The sequence below is a fragment of the Megascapheus bottae genome, chromosome 16 (assembly GCF_031878675.1).
Source record: "Megascapheus bottae isolate mThoBot1 chromosome 16, mThoBot2.hap1, whole genome shotgun sequence".
Lineage (NCBI taxonomy): Eukaryota > Metazoa > Chordata > Mammalia > Rodentia > Geomyidae > Megascapheus > Megascapheus bottae.
The window spans coordinates 32,460,511-32,485,741 of record NC_143524.1 but is presented as its reverse complement, the minus strand read 5'-3'; the positions used below and the strand labels follow the sequence as shown (position 1 = coordinate 32,485,741).

Sequence of the window (25,231 nt, the reverse complement as noted above, 5' to 3'; positions counted from 1 at the left end):
GATTGTAGGAGACAAGGATGGAAAAGGAGATACCAGGATTTGAATGTTAGGTAAGGGTGGATTTTTTTTTTCCTGAGGCAGCAAGGGAAATGTTGAGGATTTTCAAGGAGAGAGGAGTTATAATCTGATTCAGGCTTTGGCTGGCTAGTTTTGCAATGCAGAAAACACAGGAAACAGAAAATAGAAGCAGGAGGGCCAATTTTCTGGCTGAAGTTTATTCTTTCTTTCTGATCAGTCTGAAATTAGATTCTGTGCCATTTCCTACTTGTCTAATAGAAGTGCTGTAGTACAGTGGTTAATGGCATAATTCCTAGAATTGCCTGGATCTGCCACGTTATCTGTTTAATCTTAGGCATGTTACTAAATGTCTTGGAGTCTAAGTTTCCTTCATGGAGATTATGATATTGTCTTCTTCTCCGAGTTGGTTTTTAAGGATGAACGGCATTGCTCAGGTTTGGAGCCCGTCACTGTGCTAATGCATAAGCATCAACTTACAATGGGTTACAACTTACATGGAGTTAATGTTCTGCTAACCCCAACTATTGAGTCAGCTTTTCATTAATTTTTTTAAAAGTCTGAAACAATAAACTTTAAAAGAGGAAATGTTTATTGACACCCATATTTTCAAAAACAAATTTTGCCTGGGGATTGAACTCAGGGCCTGGGCACTGTCTCTGTCCAAGGTTAGTGCTCTGCCACTTGAGCTGCAATGCCACTTCCAGCTTTGTCTATTTATGTGTTACTGAGGAATCGAACCCAGGGCTTCATGCATACTAGGTAAGCACTCTACCACTAAGCCACATTCCCATCCCCCAGTGTTGGAATTTTTAGGTCCACAATCAGGTGGATCCATTGATTTTTGAGCCAGTAGCAACACTGCATGTCACGGACACAGTGCCCAGCATATGGTGCATGATGAAGGAAACCCTTACCTCACAGCCAGAAGTCAATTCCCAAAGAATCCCCTTTAGCACCGATCTCTTGAGGTTTCCTCTGCCTCTCCATTCAGGGGTCTTCAGAGAATAGTCCAAATCGAAACTATACTCTCATCAAAGTTGAAAGTATGGTGAGTAAAAAAAAAAATGCACTTAAAAAAGATTTGTAAAGGGGCTGGGAGTTTGGCCTAGTGGTAGAGTGCTAGCCTAGCATGCACGAAGACCTGGGTTCGATTCCTCAGTACCACATACATAGAAAAAAAGCCGTAAGTGGTGCTGAGGCTCAAGTGGTAGAGCACTAGCTTTGAGAAAGTCCAAGGACAGTGCTTCAGGCCCTGAGCTCAAGCCCAGGACTGGCAAAAAAAAATTGTAAAAATGTACTTGACATAAAGAACTGAAAATAGACCTTCCTTATGATCCCGCCATACCACTTCTGGGCATCTATCCTGAACAGCATGACCCAGGATATTATAAAGACACCTGCTCAGCTATGTTCATCTCTGCACTACTCACAATAGCCAGGCGATGGAAACAATCCAGATGCCCTACTGCAGATGAATGGATATAGAAAATGTGGTATATATACACAATGGAATTCTACATAGCCAACAGACAAGATAAAATAATGGCATTCGCAGGGAAGTGGATGAATCTAGAGCGAATCATGCTGAGTGAGACAAGTCAAGACCTAAGGAACAAAAGGCACATGGTATCCTTAATATGCAGTTATTAAACCCAAAGTGTACAAGAGCGAGGACTCAATAACTGCATACCCAAAGCTATGGACATGGTAATGGAAATACAAACATAACTATATAGACAAAAAAACCTATGACTCTATAATCATAATGTTTTATTTCATAAATTGATATGTTTCTATGACATACAAACCGTTAGCCTAATTTCGATTAAGTTCTAAATACTAAGTCCCTGAGAATGTAATTAGAGATTCCCTCCTTGAACAATTGTTTGTTAAACTTGTCATTTAAAATATGATGTAAACATAAGCCATATAATTAATGATTGTTGTCCTTAAGGTACTATGTTATCTCTCATCACTTCTACTGTCCCTTGGTTATCTCCTATTGTTACACTATATCACTTTGTTACCTGATATATCGGATATATTTGTATTTGGTTATTTGAAATTGGATAGGGAATGGGGGAAAATAAGATAAGGGGTGGGGGAGGGGGGAAGGGAAATGGGGACCAAGACATGTGAAAGGGTATCAATGTATGGGAATTAATGCACCATTTATCTGGCAAATATCATGTAACCCTTCCATTAATTACAATAAAAATATATTTAAAAAAGCAGAAGAAAAAGAACAAAAAAACATATATATATATTTTTCTTTTTTGACATGATACTATTGTATATTCAGGAAACTTTGAATATTACTGATTTAGTTGCTTGGAGCATTAGAGATGGTAACTACAGGGACAAGAAAGAGGTTGGAAGGTATGGGACTGTCCTGATTTTTCCCTCAACTCTGATTAAACTGAAAAATGTTGCTTGGGGGAAAAAAATCAGTAGGTATAGAGAGCACATTTTCATCACCCTTTCAGCCAATAATATGTTCCAAGTATGACTCTGTAATCTTTTCTATGACATAGTTACTGTGAATATTGCTGTAATAAATACAGAGGCACATTTTTATCTTTAAAAAAAAATGTACTTGACAGGGAGGGAAATGGGGACCAAGACATGAGAAAGGGTATCAATGTATGTGAATTAATGCACCTCCTATCTGGCAAATACAATGTAACCCTTCTTTTAATTACAATAAAAATATATGGAAAAAAAAACATGAAAATAAAAAAATGTACTTGACACTCATTAATAGAGCATTGTATCTTAGCTACAGAGCATGGTACAGGATGGTTGTTTCTCTAATGATCTAGGGACTGACTGGCATTGTGGCTTACTGCTGCCACCCACAATCACAATACGATAGCCTACTACACATGTAAATCAGGAAACAGGACAAACTTCAAAATTAATCAGATGGCTTTTACTGAATGTCCTGTTGTAAAGCAGAACCACAGTAAATCAAAGACAGTTAGCCATCAGTAGCACTCTTATCCCTATTAAGGTGTGTAAAGGGCTTCTGGGCTGCAAATCCCTATCTTAGGAGGATGGCTGTGGCCCTCTGCCTTCTATGGCATACGTGCTTTCCCCAGGGAGTCCACATCTATCCTTCTAGTTCTCACAGTGTCAGGGCTAGCCTGGGCCCCAGGAATCAGGGAACTGTTACCACTGGGAAGGAAGAGGACATGGCTCTCAGCTCTGAAAACAGATTTTTGTCCAAATTTGAGATTTAAGACTTGGACTGGAACCAACTGAGAATGAGATTCCCAGATACACAGGCCCAAAGGGAGTGTCTCAGAGCAAAGGCCATTTACTTAGCCTTTTCATCATGACTGCCACAGAAAGAAGTGAGAGGCTCAACGCTGTTTCAGCTGCCCGGGGGGCTAGCTATGGGAAGCAACTTCAGTGAGGGCTAAAATGTAGAGTTCACAGTCAAGAGGCATCTGAGAATTCTCAGCCTCGGAGGCTTGTGTCTCTATGGTGTGATGAGTAAATATGGCAACCACCTTGGGTCCAGATGGTGTCCTGAATATCTAAGCATAGGGTATAATTCTAGGGTAGCAAACAAGGTCACCTAGTGGACCAACATTTGGAGGTTTCTCAACAAGGTCACTCAGCGACTTCTGTCAGCTCATTTCTGCTGCATGTGGGATGGAATGGATTGTCTGGGAAGCAGTCCTGGATACTCTATTAGACTTAGTCACCATAGAGGCTCTCCATGTCTGCTCCAGTTTTGTGGACTCTGGCTTCAGCTGCATTTCTCATGGCTCCCCGAGCAGGCCAGGAACTGCTTTAGGCACCAACTTTATACAAATTCTCTCGATCTCACTTAGCCAATGAGAATTAACTAATCTGCTGAGTACTTTGGCTTCAATGTGGGGCATCTTTCTAAAGGGAACTGACTTCTTTGATGACAGTAAAGAGACCTGTTGTAGTCCATATTCCTCTTACCAGCCTTATATGGCTTTATCATTCAAGGATTAATGCCATCCCCATTGCCAGCCTCTCTCTTCCTTCCCTGCCTGGTGGCATGCCTCCCCTGTCCTCTCTACTGTCTCACTCATCAAGTCCTCATAAGCAATGATGAATTCACTCACTCTGAGGTGTCAATAACGAAGAACAGCTAGAGCTGAATTTCAGATGGTGTTATTCCAGGCACCTCAAGTTGAAGGGCCCCACAATGGTGGTATGGATCACCGGAGGAGAAAGTCATCATGGAATAGCAGAATATTAACTTTCCTTTCATTTTTGGAGAATTACTCTGTGTAAGTCCAAACTCTAAGACTCCTACCCTTTTAGCATAGATTAAAGGTAAGTGTCCAGCCCTGACTTGACACATAGGAGGCGTTAGCAAATATGGCTCCCTCTTGTTACCTTGGTTTTGGAATTGTTCCAGAGCTAAGTTAAGTGCTAGATAAGAAAATGCAACAAGTTCCTTCACGTGACTTCTGTCTCTGGAGCCAGCAGAAGGTCACTGTAGCTAGATTGCCTAGTCTGAACTGGGCCTAGGATTGGTCAGTCACTGAAGCAAGGTCTGTCCACTTGAGTAAGTTGGTTCAGTTAGACTGAGCCAGACAGTTACGGAGCTACCAGTGAAAGTCACCTAGAGTGAGGCAGATGATGAAGATGCCAAATAAAGCACAGGAAGCTGATGGCAGAGGCGGCTGGAGTTGCAAGGACACACAACATTCACAGGCAGAGAGGGTCCTAAGTCTAGGAGACCTTAAATCAGAACCACGTCCCATTTCTAATTTCAATAATGACATCTTTAGTTGTCTTGTATATCTATAAGATCCTATACTGGTACCACACCTGAGCTGGAGTCTCTGGTCCTGATTCTTTGTAGTATTAGCTTCTTTCCCCAAGACCTTTTTCTTCCATGGATGTCTATCATGGAGAGAAGTGGTCTCCCTCCCTCCTGTCCTATCTAGATGACCTCTGGAGAAGCACCTGTGGCCATCCTGTCTCAGAGAACACTAGGCATCGTACACTTGAGGTGACCCTTTAGGGCTTTCTGCTTTCAGGAATTGGAGCAATGTTTCTGTTCCACAGATGTTATATTCTGTTCCCCTCTGCCAAGAACACAGCACAGCACAGCACCCTGAGCCCACTATCCCCTTGTCCTCTGTTCCAAGCTGACCCTAGACATCTGGGCACTTCCTTCATGTCAGGCCCACATTACAGTTCTGGGAGCCATTTTTTTTTTTACCATTAAATAAGGATCAAAACCATGTGGGGCTTTAATTTGATAGCCTTGAATCTGCTCAAATCCATATTATTCACTCACATAAGCTGGAAAAGGAATGTTTTTTTTTTAATTAATGAGCTTTGTGTAGGATTTATAGCATTAGAAGGGACAAGAGAGGAATGAGGGAAAGAATATAGAAGACATAGAGTTAAGTCCAATTAGAGCTCAAGGAAAAGGGTTTTCCAGAGCTGGGAGAGGCCAAAGTCACAATGTCAGAAGCTAGAAACAAGCCCAGACCCAGGAGGTCCTGTCCAGAGCAGATGGCTCCTTCTTCTCCATCTTGACCTTCAGGAGTATCCTAGGTGTTTCTTATTCCATTGTAGTTAAGGACTAGATAGGTTTGAAATTCCTGGGTGCTGAGCGATGTCTGTGGATGTTTTCTTCTGCCTGCTGACAGGCTTCTCTCAAAGTTGATCACAGGCTTTGGGCTCAGGACAAGGATTGAGAGCTAAGGATGAATTTGGTTTCTCTCACTGGACTTTAGAAGAAGGTCCTGCAGAGAAGAGAACACAGATGAGGTGGGTGCAGACCTTGTGGGTGATGCTTACTGGAGGGTGAGGTCCCACCGATGGGACTCCCGTCCTGGCAGCATGAAGCCCTGCCAACCTCTGGGGTCCCCTCATGGTGTGGCCCTAAGAGGCTCTACACCAACCACAGCCACAGCACACAAGAGGCCAGGGAGAAAGCAGAAGGAACATCTGGGATGGAGATGCAGAAGTCCAGAAAGAAGAGGGGGGTGGTCCTTTGCCAAGAACAGGTGACAAAAAAACATAGGGCCACTTAGGTCACCCTAGAAGCCACGACACAGCAGGCTCACTGTCCTGGGGACATGAGGCCCTAATGTTTTGGGAAACTTGCAACAGAGAAGACTACAAGTCCAAGATGGAGTCTGTCGCAGAGGCCATCAGCTGCCACATCCAATCCCAGTTTCACAGCTAGGGGCACAAGGTGGACAACACACCAAAGCTGGCACAGCGAGTCCCACAGATAGAGAACATGGATCCAGGGAAGGAGAAGCAGAAGAAAGTGTGCGCTGAGCAAGTATCAGGTCACAGCAGAACACAACGGGACAGGAACCAATGGAATCTACCAACCCTGGTTCTTTGGACTAGCCTTCAGGACCTGTGCATGGCCCTGGCTATGCCCACACATAGGCAACACTTATGGGAAAGGGTGGCACCTCCAGAGGAGAATCAGGCTGGATTTCCTGTGGCTTTTCCCAGACCAGCATGACCAGGTCCTGGCACTGTCAGTACCCACAGAGAACTGTGCTCAGCATCACGCTGCTCATTTAGGTGCTTTGTGTGTGACCCAAGGAGGGGGAACTTCCAGGGGCTATAATGTGTCAGAAACCCCGGGTCCCCAGACAGAGCTCCTAACTTGGGCTTTACACATTCCCTTGAGTCCCACAGCATTTCTGAGGGGCTGGCAGTAGGTCTAAGGAGGCGCTTCAGGGTGCCTTTTGTCCGCCTCCAATCAGCAGTCCAAAGAACCTGTAACAGCACTGGCAGCACATGGCCACTGCACGCAGCACAGGCAGACAGGGCCCTGCGGCCTCCTGCCTATTCACCGTGGGCTCCAGCTGCAGGAGGAACCCTTGTCTGTACACGAGAGCACGGTCTTCAAGGAGCTTTCGGACCGGCTGGGGACTTTCGGCTGCAGAAGAGGGAAGAGAAGAGCTACATACGCAGAGCAGAGCAGGAAACAAAAGGGCTTGGTTACTCCCAGGCAGAAATCTGTCGGATCACTTCCTGCTTGGCTCCTGCCTTGACTCCTGTCTAGACCCTGGGTTCCAGACTTTGGTTTCTCCAAGGCATGCAAGAATTCAGGTAGAGAGAGCTGGTCAGCATGGCCATGACAGACAAATAGGGTGTAGCCAGAGAGTGTGTGAGTGATAGATGGGGGAGTGGTGGAGAGATGTTGTGTTGAGGTAAGGGTAGAGATGTCACAGACACAGAACAACAGACAGAAGTAAGAATGCATGTGAAATGACAAGAAGCAGGGACAAGAAGAGCCAGGAATAAAGAGAAACAGAAAGCAAGCAAAAGAGAGGGAATGGGGGAGGACAGAAGAAGAGGAGAAGGGAAAAGGGGGAGGAATAAAGAGAAGAGGGACTCCTAGGGAGAGAGACTGACAGGAAGGATAGAGGAAAGAGAAATAGAGGGCAGAGAAAGACTTCCAGGTATGGATAGACTCACAAGGAGTCACAGAGAATGATAGGTTTGAGGGAAGAACCTGGGACCTTGGTGGCCTAGTGAGGCAGTAATCGTGAATACCACTAGGTATCAGGAAGACCTTCTGGAGGGTGAAAGATGGATACAGAAACCATTATCTGATAATGGTATAGGAGATACACGTGTGAGTGGAGAACCAGAAGTCATGAATCTCTGTCCCAACTTCACACTCAGTACTTGATCTGCAACCTTGAACTTTGGCTTCACATATGAAAAGAATCTGGCCAAGACAGCCTTAGCTCTGAGAACACTGACTTAGTTGGAGAACTTGTTCAGTCTAGATGTTCTAGGACTCATAACTACAGCCAGTCATGTGCCTGCAGGAGGCTACTCCTTTCCAGCTAGAAGAGATTGGAGGAGGATGGGAGGCAGGAGCAGGGCCAGGTGTCTGAGCACACTTACAGCTCATCGTCGTACTCCTTTGGGGGGCAGACTGCAACCACAAGGTCGATCCAGTCCTGTGGGAAGAAGCCGTGTGACTGAGGAGTAGGGTGGATGGCGCACGTGTCCTGGGGGCTCCATTCCCCTTCCTGGCCTTCAAATGGCCTGAAGTTAGCCAGCAGGGCCTTCTTCCCATGGGGAAGTTAGGCACAGATAAGGCTGGAGCCCTCCTGTTTGGCCTGGGCTTCCAGATAAACCCCATACTTTGATGGGGGTCTGAGAAGGCTTTCCAGTCTCTGAGGTTTCCCAACCATCAACACGGGGTTACTAGGCCCACAAATGACACTAAGTTCTCAAATGCTTTCTGTGGACTAGAGTCAGGCAGCAACCTGCAACTCATTCTGGAGAATTTCTTTAGAGCATGTGTTCATGAACTTGGCCCCTGGAAGTCTGGAGTAGGTCCTGGGAAAGAGTTCTTCTAGTAAATTGCTGGACTTCTGGCTCACTAACACTTGTTTCCTTGATGGCGTCACTGCCCTGGTTGGCTTGCCCATGACTGTCACCTTGAGCTTGGCCATATCATTTGAAAAGTAGCAAAATATAGCATTGGACCATCTACCAGGTCACAGTTCCTAAGACTGAGCTGGAATCTCTCTCCCCAGGACCAACTTCCATTCCCTCCAGCACTGCTGTCAAGAGTCATAGATCATTTCTGTTCCCTCTACCCTAAGGCAGCCCTTCAGACAATCAAAAGCAGTCATCATGTTACCCGTTCATCTTCTCTTCTTCACATCCTTTCATGTGGGTCCCAGGCCCATCTGGTCAGCTTCCTTGGCACTGAGCTTAATACCTCAGGCTCAGCTGCCTGCATACAGTTGTATAGGTTGTGCATTGCACAACACGAGTGGGCACCATTCATACTATAGTCTGTAGGAGGGTACTCTCTCAGATTGTGCAGTGCACAGCCTGTGGGAAAACCTTGCTCAGTGGCCCTGATTGAGGTAGGAGTCTAGTACATACAGAGCAGAGGATTACCAGCCCCTCCTTTCTCTAGGGTCTGTTAACACTTTCTAGTAGCTTCCAGTACTTTCTGGATTCTTATTCAATACATCTACTTAGGGAGAGACTCAGTTTTGTTCTCAGGTCAGAAGACTGTCATGCCCACACTTCTGGAGTTGGTTTGTGCCATTGTTATTTTGGACTCAAGGGCAAGAATGACTATTCCTCAGAATTCCATCCTGTCAGGTTTAGTCCATTGGCTTGACAGGAATTGGTGGCTATCATCCAAGAGTTATCTGGATCTTGGGCATCTGCTTTGAGTTGGGGTTACCCCAAAAGTGAGGCCTACGTACAGAGGGCGGGATCTGAGACAGGCAAGTGCAGAGGAAAGAGGAAAGGGCTTGTTCTTACCCCACCCTTATTCCAGGCCTTCTGTAGGGCAGCCTCGGCTTCTGCCAAGGTATAATCTGTCACAATCTTGCCATTGATGGCCATGATCTCATCTCCTTTCACAATGCCACCTGTATGAAGACAAAGGTGATGGGACAACTGGGCTGTATGTGACATGTGGCCCAGCCCAGGGATTGGCAGAATGATTCATTGTGGAGTAGCCTAGGAGGCCCAACCCTGGGCTCTGAAAACTCACATGAACTGAGAAAACAGAAGAAGAAACAACCCTGCCCCAGCACTCAGTGCATGGAAGAGCCTCCATGATGTGATTGAGGTCCTCAACAATGATCTGGAGAGTTTTAGATGCTGGCTAATAGTGCCAAGGAAGATATTGAGCTTGGGTTCAAAAAGGCTTTGCTTGGGGCCGGGAGTTTGGCCTAGTGGTAGAGTGCTTGCCTAGCATGCACGAAGACCCAGGTTTGATTCCTCGGTACCATATACATAGCAAAAAGCTGGAAGTGGTGCTGAGGCTCAAGTGGTAGAGTGCTAGCCTTGAGAAAGAAGTCCAAGGACAGTGCTCAAGCCCTGAGCCCAAACCCAGGACAGGCAAAAAAAAAAAAAAAGGCTTTGCTTGTCAACAACAGGGATTTTGTTGAGAAGGGGACATGGCAAAGCAAGAATATCATGTGTGTAGGGAGAGACACAGGGCATGGCAAACCTCTGGCCCTCTGGGATGGGACAAGACTTCCAAAGATTTTAAGCATCAATAAGTAAATCGACTGGCCAAACTGCCTGGATTTAAGTCCTGCTTCCTTTTTTTGTTGTTGTTTTTACCAGCTATGGGTCCTTGAGGAGCACTTTGATCTGTCTGTGACTCAGTTTCCTAAGCTGAAAAATGAAAACAATTACAGCACCTATTTTGGGAGCTATTTGATTAACACACACGAAGCTCCAACACCAAGCTGCATGCCAGGCACTTAGGACTAGTATGTGGCGTTGGGAGTGTGGCCTAGCATGTATGGGTTTGATTAGGCTTTGGATGGCTTTACACATGCTTTCCATGTGCGGGTCCTTCTAGAAAGCCATTGTTTCCTCTGCCACAAGGTTGGCATTCACTTATCTATTAAGTCTCAGCTTGGTGTTTCCCTTCCCAGCATTCCCTTCCCCCATGAAGCTCCATCTCTCTCTTCAGCTCCGCTTCAGCTCTTGGCAGGTGGTATTGTTACTGCCACGGATCTGGTGATCTTTATGAATGTTTCTTCCATTAGTCTGAGAGTTACTAGAAGGCAAGGCAGCACCTACTTTGTTGGTATATGCTAGGTCTTGGCAACATGGCATATCTTTAGGTAATGTCTGAAATTGGGTGGATGGTTTATAAGATGGACCTGAAGCTCTTAAGCAACTATCAGCCACATAGGCTTCTGTCAGATTTCCCACCACATAATCCACAAACAGGCATGGCCCTGTTCTTCTTACCATGCCGCTCAGCAGCACCCCCTTCGTAAACAGCAGAGACAACCACCTTCCCAATTGGGGAGTCCATACCACCTTCCACGGCCAGATCTAATGATCCTTCCTGGTTACAGGGAAACAGTGCTTAGGGGCCACATAAATGCCTGTAGGCATTTGGGCACAAGCAATCAAAAGAGAGAGATGGGGGGGGGGGAAGGCAAGGAAGGAAGTGAAGAAAGGAGGGACAGAAAGAAAAGGCATAGGCCAGGGCAGTGCTATGGAAAACAGGCCAGATGTCCACTGGGGCTCAGTGGCCCAGCATTGGAGGGCATCCCTGAAACAGGAAAGAGAGCCCTGGGACTTGGAATAGGTAAAGCAGAGAAGGTAGGGGTCAGGGGAAGAGGAGGATGGTGGCCCCACCTCTAGCACTTGCCCAGGTACCTTCTTAATGCGTAGAAGCCGGACATCCTTCCCTATGATCTGCTCTGGGGAGAACTAAATGGGAGGAAAGCAATAGGGCAGCTTTAACAGGTAGAAATGGCTCTGGGCCCTAAGAGGGACATTGAACATGTATGTACACATGCACACACACACACACACACACACACACACACACACACACACACACACACACACACCATGCAGTTCTGACTGAAAGGAGCCTTCACAAGTAGGGACAACTGGAGGAATCCTTGGGGTTTTCAAGTGTCCCATGTCATCCCTGAACCTCCAGGTAGTACAACAGAATGCACTACTACCATCAAACCCTTTTGAACTTTCTCCCCAATTTCGAGACTACTTGCCTGGGGCAGGACTACTCTTACCATAGAGTACGGGTCAAAGCCTTCCTCATATTTCCGGAAATCCTAGAAGCAAAGGGAAGGCATTTAGGATATTATAGCTGTGGTCCTGAGGTCACTGCAAACACAAGCTCAGGAAAAGAGGGTAAATGAGTTCTAACCCATGGACAAGAGATGGGGAAGGGATAGGAGCAGGTGTAGCCTGGATGGGGGTATAGAGAGGAGACAGGCAGTCCCAAAAGCCACAGTACCTTGTTCAGGGATGAGCAAAAAGCTGCAGGAAGCATTCAGAGGCATGCGACCCTACCCCCAGCAGGGGTCCCCAGCAGGGGACTGGGGGAAAATTTGAAGCTGGTGTCTGGGAGCCTGGGTAGATGGCTCTTGTCCTACAGAAAGTCTCATCCCTCAGACTTTTGAGACCCTACCTCACCTCTTCCACATCCCCACTCAGGACATGCCAGGTCCTGGAGGATGAAGGCAGGCTTCTCCACTCAGTCCTCTGACCCAGCAGAACAGGCCAGAACTGCAAGAGGATGCTCTGTCTGGGGAGCAAATAGCTACAAGGTGACCAAGGGAGGTTAAAAAAAGTGCCACCAAAGGCAAGACATGGCAGTGGTGAAACTCTGTTGATCCAGTTTTTGGCACAGTTGTTAATGGATCTAGAAGGTAAGATGTCTTCCCAGGTTGATCTTTTAGTTGGAGAGGAAGGAGGATGCACAGAACTGGGGCCTTGGATTGATGGGATTGCTGTAGGGACAATGCCCCAAAGATTTAGAAAGAGGTCAGTGAGGAGAAGGCAGAGCCAGAACACAAGGCCTTAACCACCACAGTGAACGAAGTCAGGCCCACAACCTGGCATGGTAAGCCTAAATGAAGACCGCAAAGCCACAGCAAGCCCCCATGGGAAGGTGAGAGTTTTGTGCCAGGTGCCCACACACTTCTCACCAGACTGATCAGAGTTGTGCTCAACACAGTTCCCTAGACCACACTAAATGTCCCGAGTCTGTAGTCACCATTGTGGTCGGGCTAGAGACCTTGCTCAAGGTGTAACGGCCAAACTCTGGACACCAGATTAGAAAATAGGTCCCTGGACATCCACCTTCTCCCCCTCTCACTGGCTTTATGTCCTAGGCTCAACCTAAAGGAAGTTTAGACTGAGGACTCAGTGAAGTGTAGTCTGCCTGGAGGGGAGAGATGGGGAAAGTATAGGGGGTCATTTCAGCCTATGGGTTTTGGAGCAGCACACAAGACAAGGGATGCAGTTGCTCATGAATAAGAGAGGTCAGGAGGCAAGATTGGAGCCCAGACCCTTTCCTGTAAAGGGCCTGAATGTCTCGGCCATTCCTTCTGGGCACTCCTGGCTATGACCCACTTTCTCAATGACCCTGACAACCATCTCTCATAGATGAGCCAGCTGGATGGTAGGTCTTGTGTGAATTCAGAGATTTTTTTTTTTTACAGTCCTGGGTCTTGAACTCAGGATCTGGGCACTGTCCTTGGACACTTTTTGCTCAAGGCTAGTGCTCTGCCACTTGAGCTACAGTGCCACTTCCAGCTTTTTCTGAGAAATCAAACTCAGGGTTTCATGCATGCTAGGCAAGCACTCTACCACTGGGCTAGGTTCCTGGCCCTGAATTCAGAAACTTTTTAAGCCATTCCCACTGATTGGCCCTTAAAGAGGAAGCCCTGCTTCTTGTTCAATGGATGGAGAGATTAAAACCCAGAAAGATAGCATTAAATGCCTAAGGTCACTCCGCCAGTGGGTAGACAAGCATGAATTTGACTCCACATCTAGAGCCTTGGAATCTTCTGTTACATGTCTTTTCCTAAGGGTTATTTGCTCCATAAACAACAACAGGCCTTTCAAAGTCTATTTTCAATGACAGTGCTTTGAGAAGCAGGTGATAACTGCTTCTAAGAAATACTAGATCCAAATCTAGGGTCTGACACTAGCTATATCATTGTGGATGCATTTCCAAGTCTCTCTGCTTCTGTTTCTTATCTATAAAATGAAAGTGGTAATAGCCTCTGTCCCCCAGAGTTGTTGAAAGATTAAATGAGTTCATATACATAATGAATTTTAGCAACCAGGTTTGGCACAGCACTGGTCTAAGGATTAGTTGTCTGTAGTCCTGGTTTGGGAACAGTTACTTTTTATTTCCACCCCACCCCCCACCTCGGCCCCACTTCCCAACCCCACTTGGCTTCCCTCCTCCCTAGCCACTTCAATTCCCTGCCAGTGTCAAATCAGCCTGGGAATGGGGAGGCTAGAGAAGCATGGGGCTGCCTGTGAGGTTTGCTGTTTTGATCTTAGGGTTTCTTTCATTGGTGGTAAAACCAACCATCCAATGGCTGGCTCTGGGCATAAGCTCCAGAAGGTAGGGAAACTGGATGCCCATCTGCCTGACATCACTCAGAGACCAGCAGGCACCCTGGGCAGATGGCTGAGCTGAGCGACCACTTCCTGCTGAGAGAAGTTCAACATCAGTTAGGGCTCAGTGAAGTTGTGGTCTTTTGGGAGGGGAGAGGCAAAGGAAGGTACCACGCTGGTGGGAAGGGGGTACTTCAAGCAGCCTCTTTATTCCTAAAGCAAGAGCCAGAGGCCATCGTGGGCTCTGTGACTCTCTGCAGGCTTCCTCTGACCTGCTCTTCTTTAAAAGAGCCTAGGGACTCCAGGGCTCTGTTAACTCAAACATGAGCATAGGAGATGCAAAATTCTCCTTGCTCCTGTCAGGGGAGAGGGGGCACAGTATTGGTCAGAGATTGCTGGGAAAATGACACTTGGAGCCAGGTGGAAATGGACTGGAACTCTCAAGGAGAAAGAAATCATGCACAGATTGGAGGGATAGGGTGTGAAGAAGACCATGCACACAACAGATGTCATTGTACTTGTCTGAATGTTGTCTGATAAACCACCATCCTCTTCAACATCTCCTGAGGCTGGTAGGAAAAAATAAATACCCCACCAGATGTTAAAAATAGTTCTTGACTGCCCCCTGGTGTCAGATCCCGGGCCTGCCTGCCTGGGGCTGTAGTCCCTTCCTAAGAGACATGTGTGACTTAAGATCCAGGCAAGCTCAATCCCCCAGCAGTGATCCAGCCACAGTTAAGCAGACATAGCCTATCTTGAACCAAAGAATTATGTGGATGTTTCAGGCTATCTCAGGAGCATGACCCCTGCCTTTTCAGGAGCTACCAGGGCAGCTAAAGCTCAAAATAAGTATCTGAGTGACCTGCCCTGACATTTGGACAGGGTTTCCTTGAAAGCGAAATAAATCTTCTGGCCTGGCTCTGTCCCCACCTAAAGTGGGAAGCTAATCAGAGGGGAGCACTGTAAAGGATCCCCCTGAGGTCCAGATCCCACACCCATTGGAGCTTAGTGTAGACATGTCTCTCTGTTCCCTAGGACTACTCTTAGGACTTGGCTCTAATGAGCAGTGAGAAGTAAAATGAAACAAAGTGTGGGCCTGTTTTGTCCTCTTCCATAGACAAGGGTACCCCACGTGAATGCCACTCAGACCTCGTGGGCAGGGCATCAAGAGTCTTTGTAGGTAAGACCATGGCTTTAAAGCCTGAAAGATTAGTAAATTTGTGCTCTGCCTTGGGCAATCTACTTTACCTCTGTATGCTTCTGTTTCCATAATTATTAAACACAGGCGACATTAAGAATAATCATGAAGATTTGATGATACCATAATAACCTGGCACATGGCTGTTGCTCTTACTAACTCTTAGCTATACACATTGTCATTTTACCTTTTTTTTTAATCTCTTAGAACTCATCATGAAGCCCAGGCTGGCCTACAACTTCAAAATTCTCCTGCTTCTACCTACTGAGTGCTGGGATTATAGGTATGACCCACCACACTTTGCTTAGCATTGTCACTTTTAGGTGATGATGCAGGCAATGCAGTTAGGCAGGAGACAGGAATGCTACGGGGAGGACAACACTCACTACACCCACGTGGACTCATTGCTTGGCAATAAGTTGCAAAATGATACTTGATCTCACTTTGCATGCATTTCACTTCCCTACAGGGACAGCAGAGCCCAGGAGAGATGGCTTTGCCTTGCTTCTCTAGAAATACACTGGAGGGGACCCAAGGATCTTACCAGGACCTCAGATTTCACAGCTGGCCTGTAGATAAAGTTGGACTCCTGGTGGACCATGACAGGCTTGGAGATGGTAGACACACCAGGGCCTCTTGGAGGCTGTGGGCTTGGGCAGAATGTCTACAGAGTTAGTTTAAGAGAGACCCATGTGAGGCTGTGAATGGGGGGAGGGGAAACCAAGATCAGCCATGACACTTCTATGCGCATGCAATCTACCCCCATGCACAGGAGCCTGTCTGGCCACTCTGCTAGAGGCCCCGGGTACGACTTTCTACAAAGAGATGAGAGATCTACTGTGCAAAGAATGGTTCAAGTAGCTGCAAGGAATCAGTCACTTGAACCAGCAGCCAGCACCAGCAGCCACTGTCACTCAGGAACACTGTCTAAACCTTCCCTTGGCAAACATGGGGGGCACACAGTCCAGCTCCTATATAGTAGTACAACCTATCTATTCTCAGCAATTGGGCACTGAGTGTCCGGAGGCCTTGGGAAGAGGACCAGTAACAGCAGCATCCAGGGGAGTTGACATGACGTGTCTGCTTTCTTCTAATTCACTTGCTCATCTTGGGCAAGGTGCATCTGATTGAGTTATAGCATGCCCAGACTTGTCAGCAAGTCCCTGCTGGCTTCTGAGCCCCTGAAGAACCCCTGAGATCATTCACAAGTGTTTCTACTTTCCTTGACTGTCTGACAGTCTGTGAAAATACCATACTCTCTTGGTTGCTATGCCTTCGTGCCTACTCTTTCCATTTTGCCTGTCTGGATCTCAATCTGGAACATCACTGCCCTCCAGGAATCTTCCATGTTTCCTCTCCATCCTCACAACTTGACACAGCACCTGTGTGCCCTTCAGCCTCACTCCTTCAGCAGTGTGACAGTAGTCAGTCTATTTGTCTGTCTTTCCCACTAGACTGTCTTAGGCAGGGACTGTGGCTGCCTGTCCAGTGATGGTTCTCAGTACCCAGTGCAGTGTCTGGCAGATAGTAGTCATCGGTACATGTGTGATGACTGAATAAGAGAAGCATATGATCCCTGGAGTAGATCTGGACCTGGACCTTGCCTCTAGTGTCAGTATATCAAGTCAACACAACTGACTGTTTCCACTGCAGGCTGTTGGTGGCTGGGCTGACTGTAGACCCTTCATGATGACAACTGGGCCAGAGTGCTGACACAGAAGCAAGGACCTGGTCTTTGAGTCAGGGACAGCCTGGGTTGTGAAGGTCTAGCTCCCTAGAGATGACTTGTGTGGGGGATTTTTGATCTTTCCTGTCCTCTGCTTAAGAATAAACAGTGGAAATGTTGTGATTTGTAAGAGAACCCTGTATTCAATACCAACTGCCTCAAAGTTTGCTGAGATGGCTGTAATTTCTTATTTTGGGCTTTACTCACGCGCATTTGCACTTTGTATTGTTAATAATCATGGTTAATGCCTACTGAGGACCTACTGTGAGTGTGCTACTCTTATAAGCATCAATTTAGAATGCATTACTATTCACTTTTTGCATGTGTGATTCTCATGACAGGTATGTGCAAATATGATCCCTATCTCTAGATGAGAATTCTCAGGCTCAGAAGCATGGAACAGCACATGTCCCAAATAATCCAGCCAGTGAATGGGAGAGCCAGGATTCAGGCTTAGTCAGTCTTGACTTCCTGCTATTCCTTCTGTTATTTTCACGCTCCTTCTCCTGAGGTGCTCTCCCTCCTATCCTCAGTGATTATAGCTCTCATGGCTCAACACATCAGGCCTCAACCATGAAGAGGTGTCTTCAACCTCTCATTAGATGAGCCCTTGCCACGGCACATGGCTTGTATCTGGTTTATAGCAGAGGAAGCTGTTTTCCCTTCAGTCGGCAAAGTTCTGGAAAGATGAAGTGTGACAGACCCGCTTCCTTTAGACCAAGATGCACCCAGCGGGAGCTCAGTCAGTGGACTGCAGAATTAACTTTGGAGCTTAGACTTCTCCCCACAGGACTTAGAACCCCCATTAGAGGTCCAGAGAGAGTTCTGAGTCACAGCCTTGTCAGCCTGCCAGGACCTTCACGTCCACCTTCCTCCCCACTGAGCTCTCCTGGATGCTCTGAGAAGGTTATTTTGTTCTTAAGCAGGAACTAAAAAGGGAAGGTCAAAAACAGCCACTGCTGAGGCGCTATCATGACCAGACTCCCAAATACTCAATATTCCCATTCTTAGCCAGCTCTGACTCAAGCTGGTTCTCTGGCTCTGGGAGCTTTGTATTTCCTGAAGTCAAAGCTTCAGCTCTTCTACAGTGATCACTTCTTCCAAAAGTCTTTGGATAAAAAGTAATTAATAAGCACGATGTCTCTCTTTGGGAGGAAAAATTACTGTTCAGTCTCTCAGCACCCAAGAAGAGCATCTCAAATCTCTTAATAGCAAATTTGGAGATTTCTAGTGCGCCCCCCTCTCTCTCCAATTTTCCTTTAGTCAAGTGTTGGCCAAAAATGCTACGCTTTAAGCTAGTGTAGCTGGTGAATGCCATGGCAAAGGGCACTGTACTGAGGTGACACTTGTCAGCATCATCACTGCATTTGAAGAACTCTGCACTTCTCTCCCCAGCTTCCCTCTCCCTACTTGATTGCAGTTAAGTCACTTCTCATAGTCAAGGCTTTCTGGGATAATATTGAGAAATGACAACCCATGCGGTAAAGCTGGCTAGTCATGATGAGAATCTTAAAGAACCACACTGCAAGTTCCCAGCCCTCACTAGCAAAGACTAGGACATGGATTTGAATGGAGATATGACTACTCGTCCTCCCGAGGCCTGCAGCAACCCTCCATGCCACGCAGACCCCCACACCAGCAGAAATCATGCACATGCAGCACACGCCCACAATGCAGCTTGGGAGGCGAGTCCATACTGGAAAATGGAATGAGAAAGGACTTCCCCTGGTCTTCACAGTGGGAAACAGCCCCCCCTCCTGCCTGCACACACAGCATAAGGAGCAAAAGGAGTACCTTGGGGGTGGGTGGGAAGCTCCGTTCAGGGGCAGGAGAATTGGAGGGCTTCCCACATTGGGTCTTTGCCTCCCACTCCTCCACTGCATTGCCTGGGTCCCCAGTGCGGAAGGAGTGGCTGCCCAGTGCCTCTTCTAGAGCCGAGGGTAGCGGGCGCGTAGGTGTTAGGTCTTGGGTGGGAATGGATGGAGGGGGAGGGATGGGAATGGGAGGTGGGGTGCGCTGCACCCACGGTGAGGACGAGGTGCTTGTGTGGCCTGATGAGGGAAGCACAGGGGGTGCTGGGATCTTGGAAGGTGGGTTGGAGGGTGGGGGGTGGGGCATCACAGGCAAGGCAGAGGGAGTCTTGGGGGGGTAGTAGAACATGTCCAAAGGGATGTCATCCAGGTCAGTGGTATGGAGGTGTAGTCCGCCTGCAAAGCGTCTCAAGGGTGGGGCCAGAGGAGACACAGAAGGCGGGGGAGGCGGGGGCCCTGTGGTCATCTGGGGGTAATAAGGAAGTTCTGTTATTGTCCACACCACAGTGCACGGAATATAATGCTTTTCTAATCTGTTTCTGTTGCAGTTGGAAATCCATTCCCTAAAAACTATGGCGGGGGGGGGGGGGGAGGAGGCACTTGGTTGCGAGATGAACCCACAGGGCTGGTAGAGAGCACCCAAGTGTAGGAGACACGCAAGTGATGGGGATGATAAGCCAGGCAATCAGCCTCTCCTCTAGACAGGAATACAATTTCAGTGTATAAAGGGCACTCTTAGTAATTATAGCAAGATAGCAACTCTGAAGAGAAACCCAGAGCTAAAAGACTATATGCCCTTCTGCCACAGAGAATGGGGAGGGAGCTGGTAGGCATGGGCCCTGGGCAGTGGGAATGGGTGCCAGTGTGGCTGGTGAAGTTTACTATCATGCTTCCGGCTATCCTCGGAGAGGGTGGGGCTGAAGGTAGCTGGAGGTTCTCTACAGAAAGAAAGGCCCTGTTACCTCTGAAATCTCATTATCGGCAGAGGATATCTGCTCAAGGCGCGTCTGACAGAGCCTTTCCACCCAGTACTGAATCTTTTCCGATTCCTCAAGGTCTTCTCGCTCAGTCTCAGACACCTGGGACCCACGACAAGTGCCAAAAGGAAAGGACAAAGGGCACATTTTGAATCTGGTGGCAGAACTGCTCTAAAATGCCCCAAAATACTGGAAAGTAATGGAAATCACCTGTCTAGCGCAAGACTCAAGCTAGTTCCTCCTGACCAGCAGGAGGTGGAAATGAAAATGAGGATGAAAATGACTTAACAGCACTTGCAAGCAAAACAAGAGAAGGGGCTCATACATTGCAGAACCCCAGAATACTCAGAGTTCTCTAAGACTGCCTTTTATTTTTTTGTAGCCTTCTTGTGCATTCCAAGAGTTTAACTTATCTTTACCCCCCTCCAGGCTGCCTTGTCTTTCAGAAGCACAAATTGAATCTTACTGTTAATTTTGTAGCTAATTCCTTCCTCACGTCAGACCTAATACACTTCACATTTTCCAGGACTTCTCTGGGTTTATAATCTAATCAGCTTGGCATTCTGATTCACAGATGCATTAAAGAAAAGCCAAAATAATAATACTTGAGTTTAGGGAGTTAAGGCATTGGAAACAAGAATTGCTTATGCAGTAAGATTGCTCTGGACATGTCTGACAGGAGACAGTCTTAGATATATTTTTAAGTTAATGAGATCCAGCCTCAGACACATTCACCTTCTGTTGATGGGAGTAGCCTCGGACTCATAAACTAATTGGGGAAATCCTCAGCCTTACCATCTGCACAAACAGGTTAGCCTTAGCTAAACCCATATATTCAGAGCCCAGTCAGCTTAGGGAAACATGGCCCTGTGCTCAAAATGTTGGTAGAGACCCGAGATTAATGAAGGCCTATAGACAATAGAAGTGGAGGGTTAGGTGAAGATTTGCAGCCAGCCAGAAGGGTTAACCTCAGACTGAGGCTTTGAGCAGCAAGATCAGCTTCATTACCCCATTGAAGATAGAGAATCCTAGCCAACTCATTTTGGTGGGGCAGAGTAAAAGGAGCAGACTCAAACTTCCAGCCCAGTGTGTTAATGCCTAGCCTGAGACTTATCTTCTGGGCAAAAACGTTAGCCTTCCGCTAGATCCCGAGTCAGTAGGCTAGCTTCATTCTCAAGCATGGACCTAACCTTGGAGCTGATCTTAGACAGCCCCCGTAGGAAGGTGGGTCTCACTCTTCAGACTGGAAGGGAGGCACTGCCCATCCTTGGACTATCTGCAGAAAACAACTTGAGCTGGTCCCTGGCAGTATGGTTCCAGGGTCACTTGACCTGTGAGCAGGACACGTACCTCCTGGGCCAGTCGGTTGATCTTTAGTTGTTTTTCCTTCTCCAGCATTTCCTCTTTCTCTTTGTACAGCTTTTGTTCAAACTCCAATTCCTTCTTATTCTTTCTCAACTCCTGCAGGCTGTCATACTTGGCTTTCTTCTTATCTTTTCCTTTCTGAGCAGATGTAGCATTGTTTAATATGATAAAGGTTACAAAGTAGGGTTGGTACTGGCATAGGACAGCAAGCAGGGCACTGGACTCTCAGACAACCACCCTCTGGTGAGGGCTAGACCTAGCTCTGCTGTACCACACTGAGCATCAGAACTCAGGCTAAAGACAAGCAGGCTTGTCTTTACACAGTGGGAAGACATATTCTTTTACCAGCCAGAAAAACTGGCTCACTAGTTAGCTGTGTGACACTGGTTAGATTCTTCAACTTCTCTGGACCTGATTCACCTCATTTCTAAACTAGAGAAAAATATCTGCTGCACAGGTTTTCATTCAGTGCCCATGAAATAGTATCCATGAAAGAGCACTGTGAACTTCAAAGTGTAATCTAAATAAAAGACCCTGTATTTATTTCCTTGTCTCTGGACACATGCCTTATCCATTATCTAAAGAGAAAGGTAAATGTGTTCAGATACTACAGAGGTGTCCTAGGAGATTCTGCAAAGATCTACTGTCCTGGGAGAGAGGAGATAAAAACAGATCCAGACCTGGAATAACAGATATTGCCCCATGTGGATCTTGGATCTGGAGAGTCCAAACCCAGGGCTCCTTCAATTGAGGATTAGCACTGGAAACTATAGCACTGGGCAATATGGGTGGAGGCTGCAGGACTAATCACCTTACACTGGCCACAGAGTTCCACTGGACTTGGGGCGTCAGATGAAGGGCAAATATACCTTATTGGAACTGGACCCACAAAAGGGAGCCCTATTTTCTGGGTATTTCTCTCATGGAGTCCTGGGGAAGCAGGAGGAGCTAATGGGAGACTACATCAACTATTTTCTATGTAGGTACCATGCACTCCCCTCATGTAGGAGAAAAGGCTTAGGAGGTGACATCCCTTGCCCAATGTCAGATAGCTAGTCAGTGATTGCACCAGGATTCAAACCTAAGAATTCCAGATTGCAGTATTGATGAGTTGGGAATGAGGGGAACGTGGAAGAAAAGAGGTCAGCCCCCTTCACACACAGCCTGAAGCACAGAGCTGGCATGCAGGAGAAAGGATATAGAGTCAACACTAAGGGAATTTCTAGGATAAGAGGAAGCACCCCGTTCACTGAGTTCACCTCCACCTCTAAGAAGTCTTCCTGGTCCTGCTCTGGGATTTCCTGAATCACTTCATCTTCCAAGGTTAGGAATGAGGAATTTAGATTGCCCAGCAATGGACACACAGCTTTCAACTAAGCTGCTGGGGGTAATGGGTCATTATAGACCTCGATAGAATCATCCTATCCTGTTGCCCCACTACCATGCACATCTGGCATGCTTCATAATTGGGACCAACCTTTTGAGAAAGTGGTTTTCTTTGTTTCTGAGTTCTTACTTTTTTGCCTAGCCTGTTCGCTAGGCTCTTAGCTTATGTCAGAGATGAATCAGTCTGAACGTTATACGTTCAGACAGCAATTCTCCAAAAGGAGCAACAGATATTCTGTGTAGTGGCAGCTTGCTAGAATAAGGGCATGACCTCCCATAGAGACCAGCATGATAGTGATGGCCACTGGGTTGGTTTAGAAAGAAGCCAGCAATACTAAGATGTTAAAGCAAGGCTCCTTGGTAAGAGTGCAGACAGTTTCTACCGCATCCCTAGTGAAGTAAAATTTTCCTGTAGATGCAAAGGGGCAAGTGGCTCACAATATGGTCTCCTAGGAACAGGAAATACATCCACATAACTGCTACTGGCAATTGTCTGCGTGAATCTGCCTTCTCTGCAAGACTGTAGGCTTCTTGTGGTAGGATTGCTCTGAATGAGATGTTCAAGCAGTCCTAGTGAGAGATCTTAAGCAGAATTATGAATTTTCCATGGGTTGGTATAGACTGTGGAACTACAGGATGCTTTGAGGTACAGTTGCTGACAAACAAAGTCTCTCCTGTGGCTCAAGACAAAGAGATGATGGATTTCTAGAGCTGGTATGAGAGTCGTGATTGTATTGTCCTTGTAGCTGCCAGCTAATTTATGGCAGATGTTTCTTTTAGATCCAGACTGAGAGGAGAAACAGATGGCATAATATGGTACCTACAGGCAACTGTTCTCTTTGGAAATAAAAATGAAAAAAACCCCACCAAAATATAAGCTGTTTCTGGAATTATAATGGAATTAATGAACAGGAGAAGGCTAGCCCTGCCTCTTTATCAATGGCAAGTTTCAAGTGACATGATTTGTGTGTAGAAGATTCTAGTTCTTTCATATTTGCACAGTTATGAGCCCCTGGAAAACATAAAGCTTATTTGTCTCCTTTTATTATTTTTGCAGTAAAATCCCGTGCATGTTTGTGTGCATGTTGTGCTCTGTAATTGAGTTTGAACAGACAGTGGGTGGAAAAGAATTAGCAGTCTAAGCCAATGAAAGAATCTGAGACACAGATTTAACCTCTAACACAAAAAGCCTAGATACCTATAAGACTGAGCGCTTTCTGAGACTGATAATGTGGGTAAGAATTCTGGAGGAACTATGTTCTAAATTTAGTTGATTTTTATAAATACTGACCTGTGCTCCTATGTAAGGATGATATTTCTGTTTGATATAGGAATGTTCTGAAAGAAGGGGTGGATTTTCCTAACACTTCTGATATGTCCATTTTTCAGACAGGAAAAAGTTATATATCAAGTTTACCCAGCTGTTAATGCATTAGTTTCTGGGGGACAAACTTCTTGTTGGAGGAGATGGTCAAATGAAAACATCCAATTATACTGATAGCCTTCTAAATACCAAATCATCTCGAATGTTAAAGCCACTGATAATAAGAATGGCATTTTTACAATCAAATGCCAAAGTGATTAAGAAAGACACAAATGACAAGAGCATTTTACAGGGCCTAGTGACAGTGTTATAAGATTTAGAGGGAAAACTGGAACCCCCTAGGAATGGAAAGATGCACAATCCCAAGTGCATGCACAGACATTATTATGATTTTTTTTGTGACTTCCTATCCCAACTTCATGCAACCAATTCCCTTCCTGGACAGCCAGTCCACATCTGGCACCAATGATACCATAACTTGTTCTGTGTATCACACCTTGTTATTTCGCACTGTCTGACAGGCTGTCAATCATGGCCCCTGGGTTTATATGACAGAATAAATCAGAATTTCCTTACTCTGCCCTCTGCTGGTTGAAACTGGGACAGAACTACATGCAGCCTGATGGTCTTTGGGCATTTCTCATGCCAGGCATACCTGTCCCACCAAGCCTCTGCCATAGAACCTTGCCAATAGATGTCAGAGAGGTGTAGGTAGGGCTAGCCCTCCAAGAGAATGGGCCAGGTCAACAGGAAAAGACATGTTTGGAGAAAGTCACAACCCATAGCAAATGCAACAGCAAACTGGCCTCACCCGGGACTGTCCTACCTTGCGCATGGTTGGGAATTTGCCATCATAACGGTAAAACCACCCAAAGGCTATAAGAACATAGAACAAAAACTGATGAGGTACATTTACATGGGCCAGAGCATCCACAGAAGTTCACATCCCAACGAATATCCCAAAGGTGGTTTTAGGAAATGAAGAATAGAGTGTTGGCAGATCCAACAGCAAAAGGTCATCTTCTGACTCTCCACTTACCTGGCCTTATCTGGAGCAAAGCAAACCCAGTACCACCTGAGGAAAGCCCCAATTCCCAGGTTCTGGAATGCCTCTTTTTAAGACAGAGGTTGCAAAAGTCAGTGCCAAAAATCAGCAAGCAAACTCTTTGTGAAAGGATGAGTTTTCCGGGGCTGGGAGTTTGGCCTAGTGGTTAAAGTGCTTGCCTAGCATGCACGAAGACCCAGGTTCAATTCCTCGGTACCACATACCAAAAAAAAAAAAAAAAAGCCAGAAGTGGTGCTGAGGCTCAAGTGGTAGAGCTCTAGCCTTGAGAAAGTCCAAGGACAGTGCTCAGGCCCTGAGCTCAAGCCCAGGACTGGCAAAAAAAAAAAGGATGAGTTTTCCTTAACTCATGTATAGTTTTTGAACACAAAGTTCTATTGTAGAAAAGAAAGAAAGAAACAAAGAAAGAGCCTTCCCTATCTGACACTGCTCCATCTATCCAAGAAATGGCTTGAGACAAAAGCAAGCCTGGGTGTCTG

General features: G+C 46.4%; 1 protein-coding gene across 1 annotated transcript in view; it reads right to left on the bottom strand.

Moving 5' to 3' along the window:
- Positions 1-6,725: 6,725 nt before the first annotated feature.
- The window catches only part of Ush1c (USH1 protein network component harmonin), a 43,533-nt gene continuing 25,027 nt past the window's right edge, over positions 6,726-25,231 (bottom strand). The window contains exons 16-26 of the mRNA XM_090349262.1: positions 20,965-21,117; positions 19,600-19,716; positions 18,621-19,103; positions 15,645-15,764; positions 14,421-14,471; positions 11,556-11,597; positions 11,173-11,226; positions 10,756-10,855; positions 9,301-9,410; positions 7,912-7,967; positions 6,726-6,954 (exon numbers count right to left, since the gene is read on the bottom strand). Of these exons, the coding sequence (XP_090205388.1) occupies positions 6,726-6,954; positions 7,912-7,967; positions 9,301-9,410; positions 10,756-10,855; positions 11,173-11,226; positions 11,556-11,597; positions 14,421-14,471; positions 15,645-15,764; positions 18,621-19,103; positions 19,600-19,716; positions 20,965-21,117 (1,515 nt within the window). The remainder of the gene's footprint in view (positions 6,955-7,911; positions 7,968-9,300; positions 9,411-10,755; positions 10,856-11,172; positions 11,227-11,555; positions 11,598-14,420; positions 14,472-15,644; positions 15,765-18,620; positions 19,104-19,599; positions 19,717-20,964; positions 21,118-25,231) is intronic.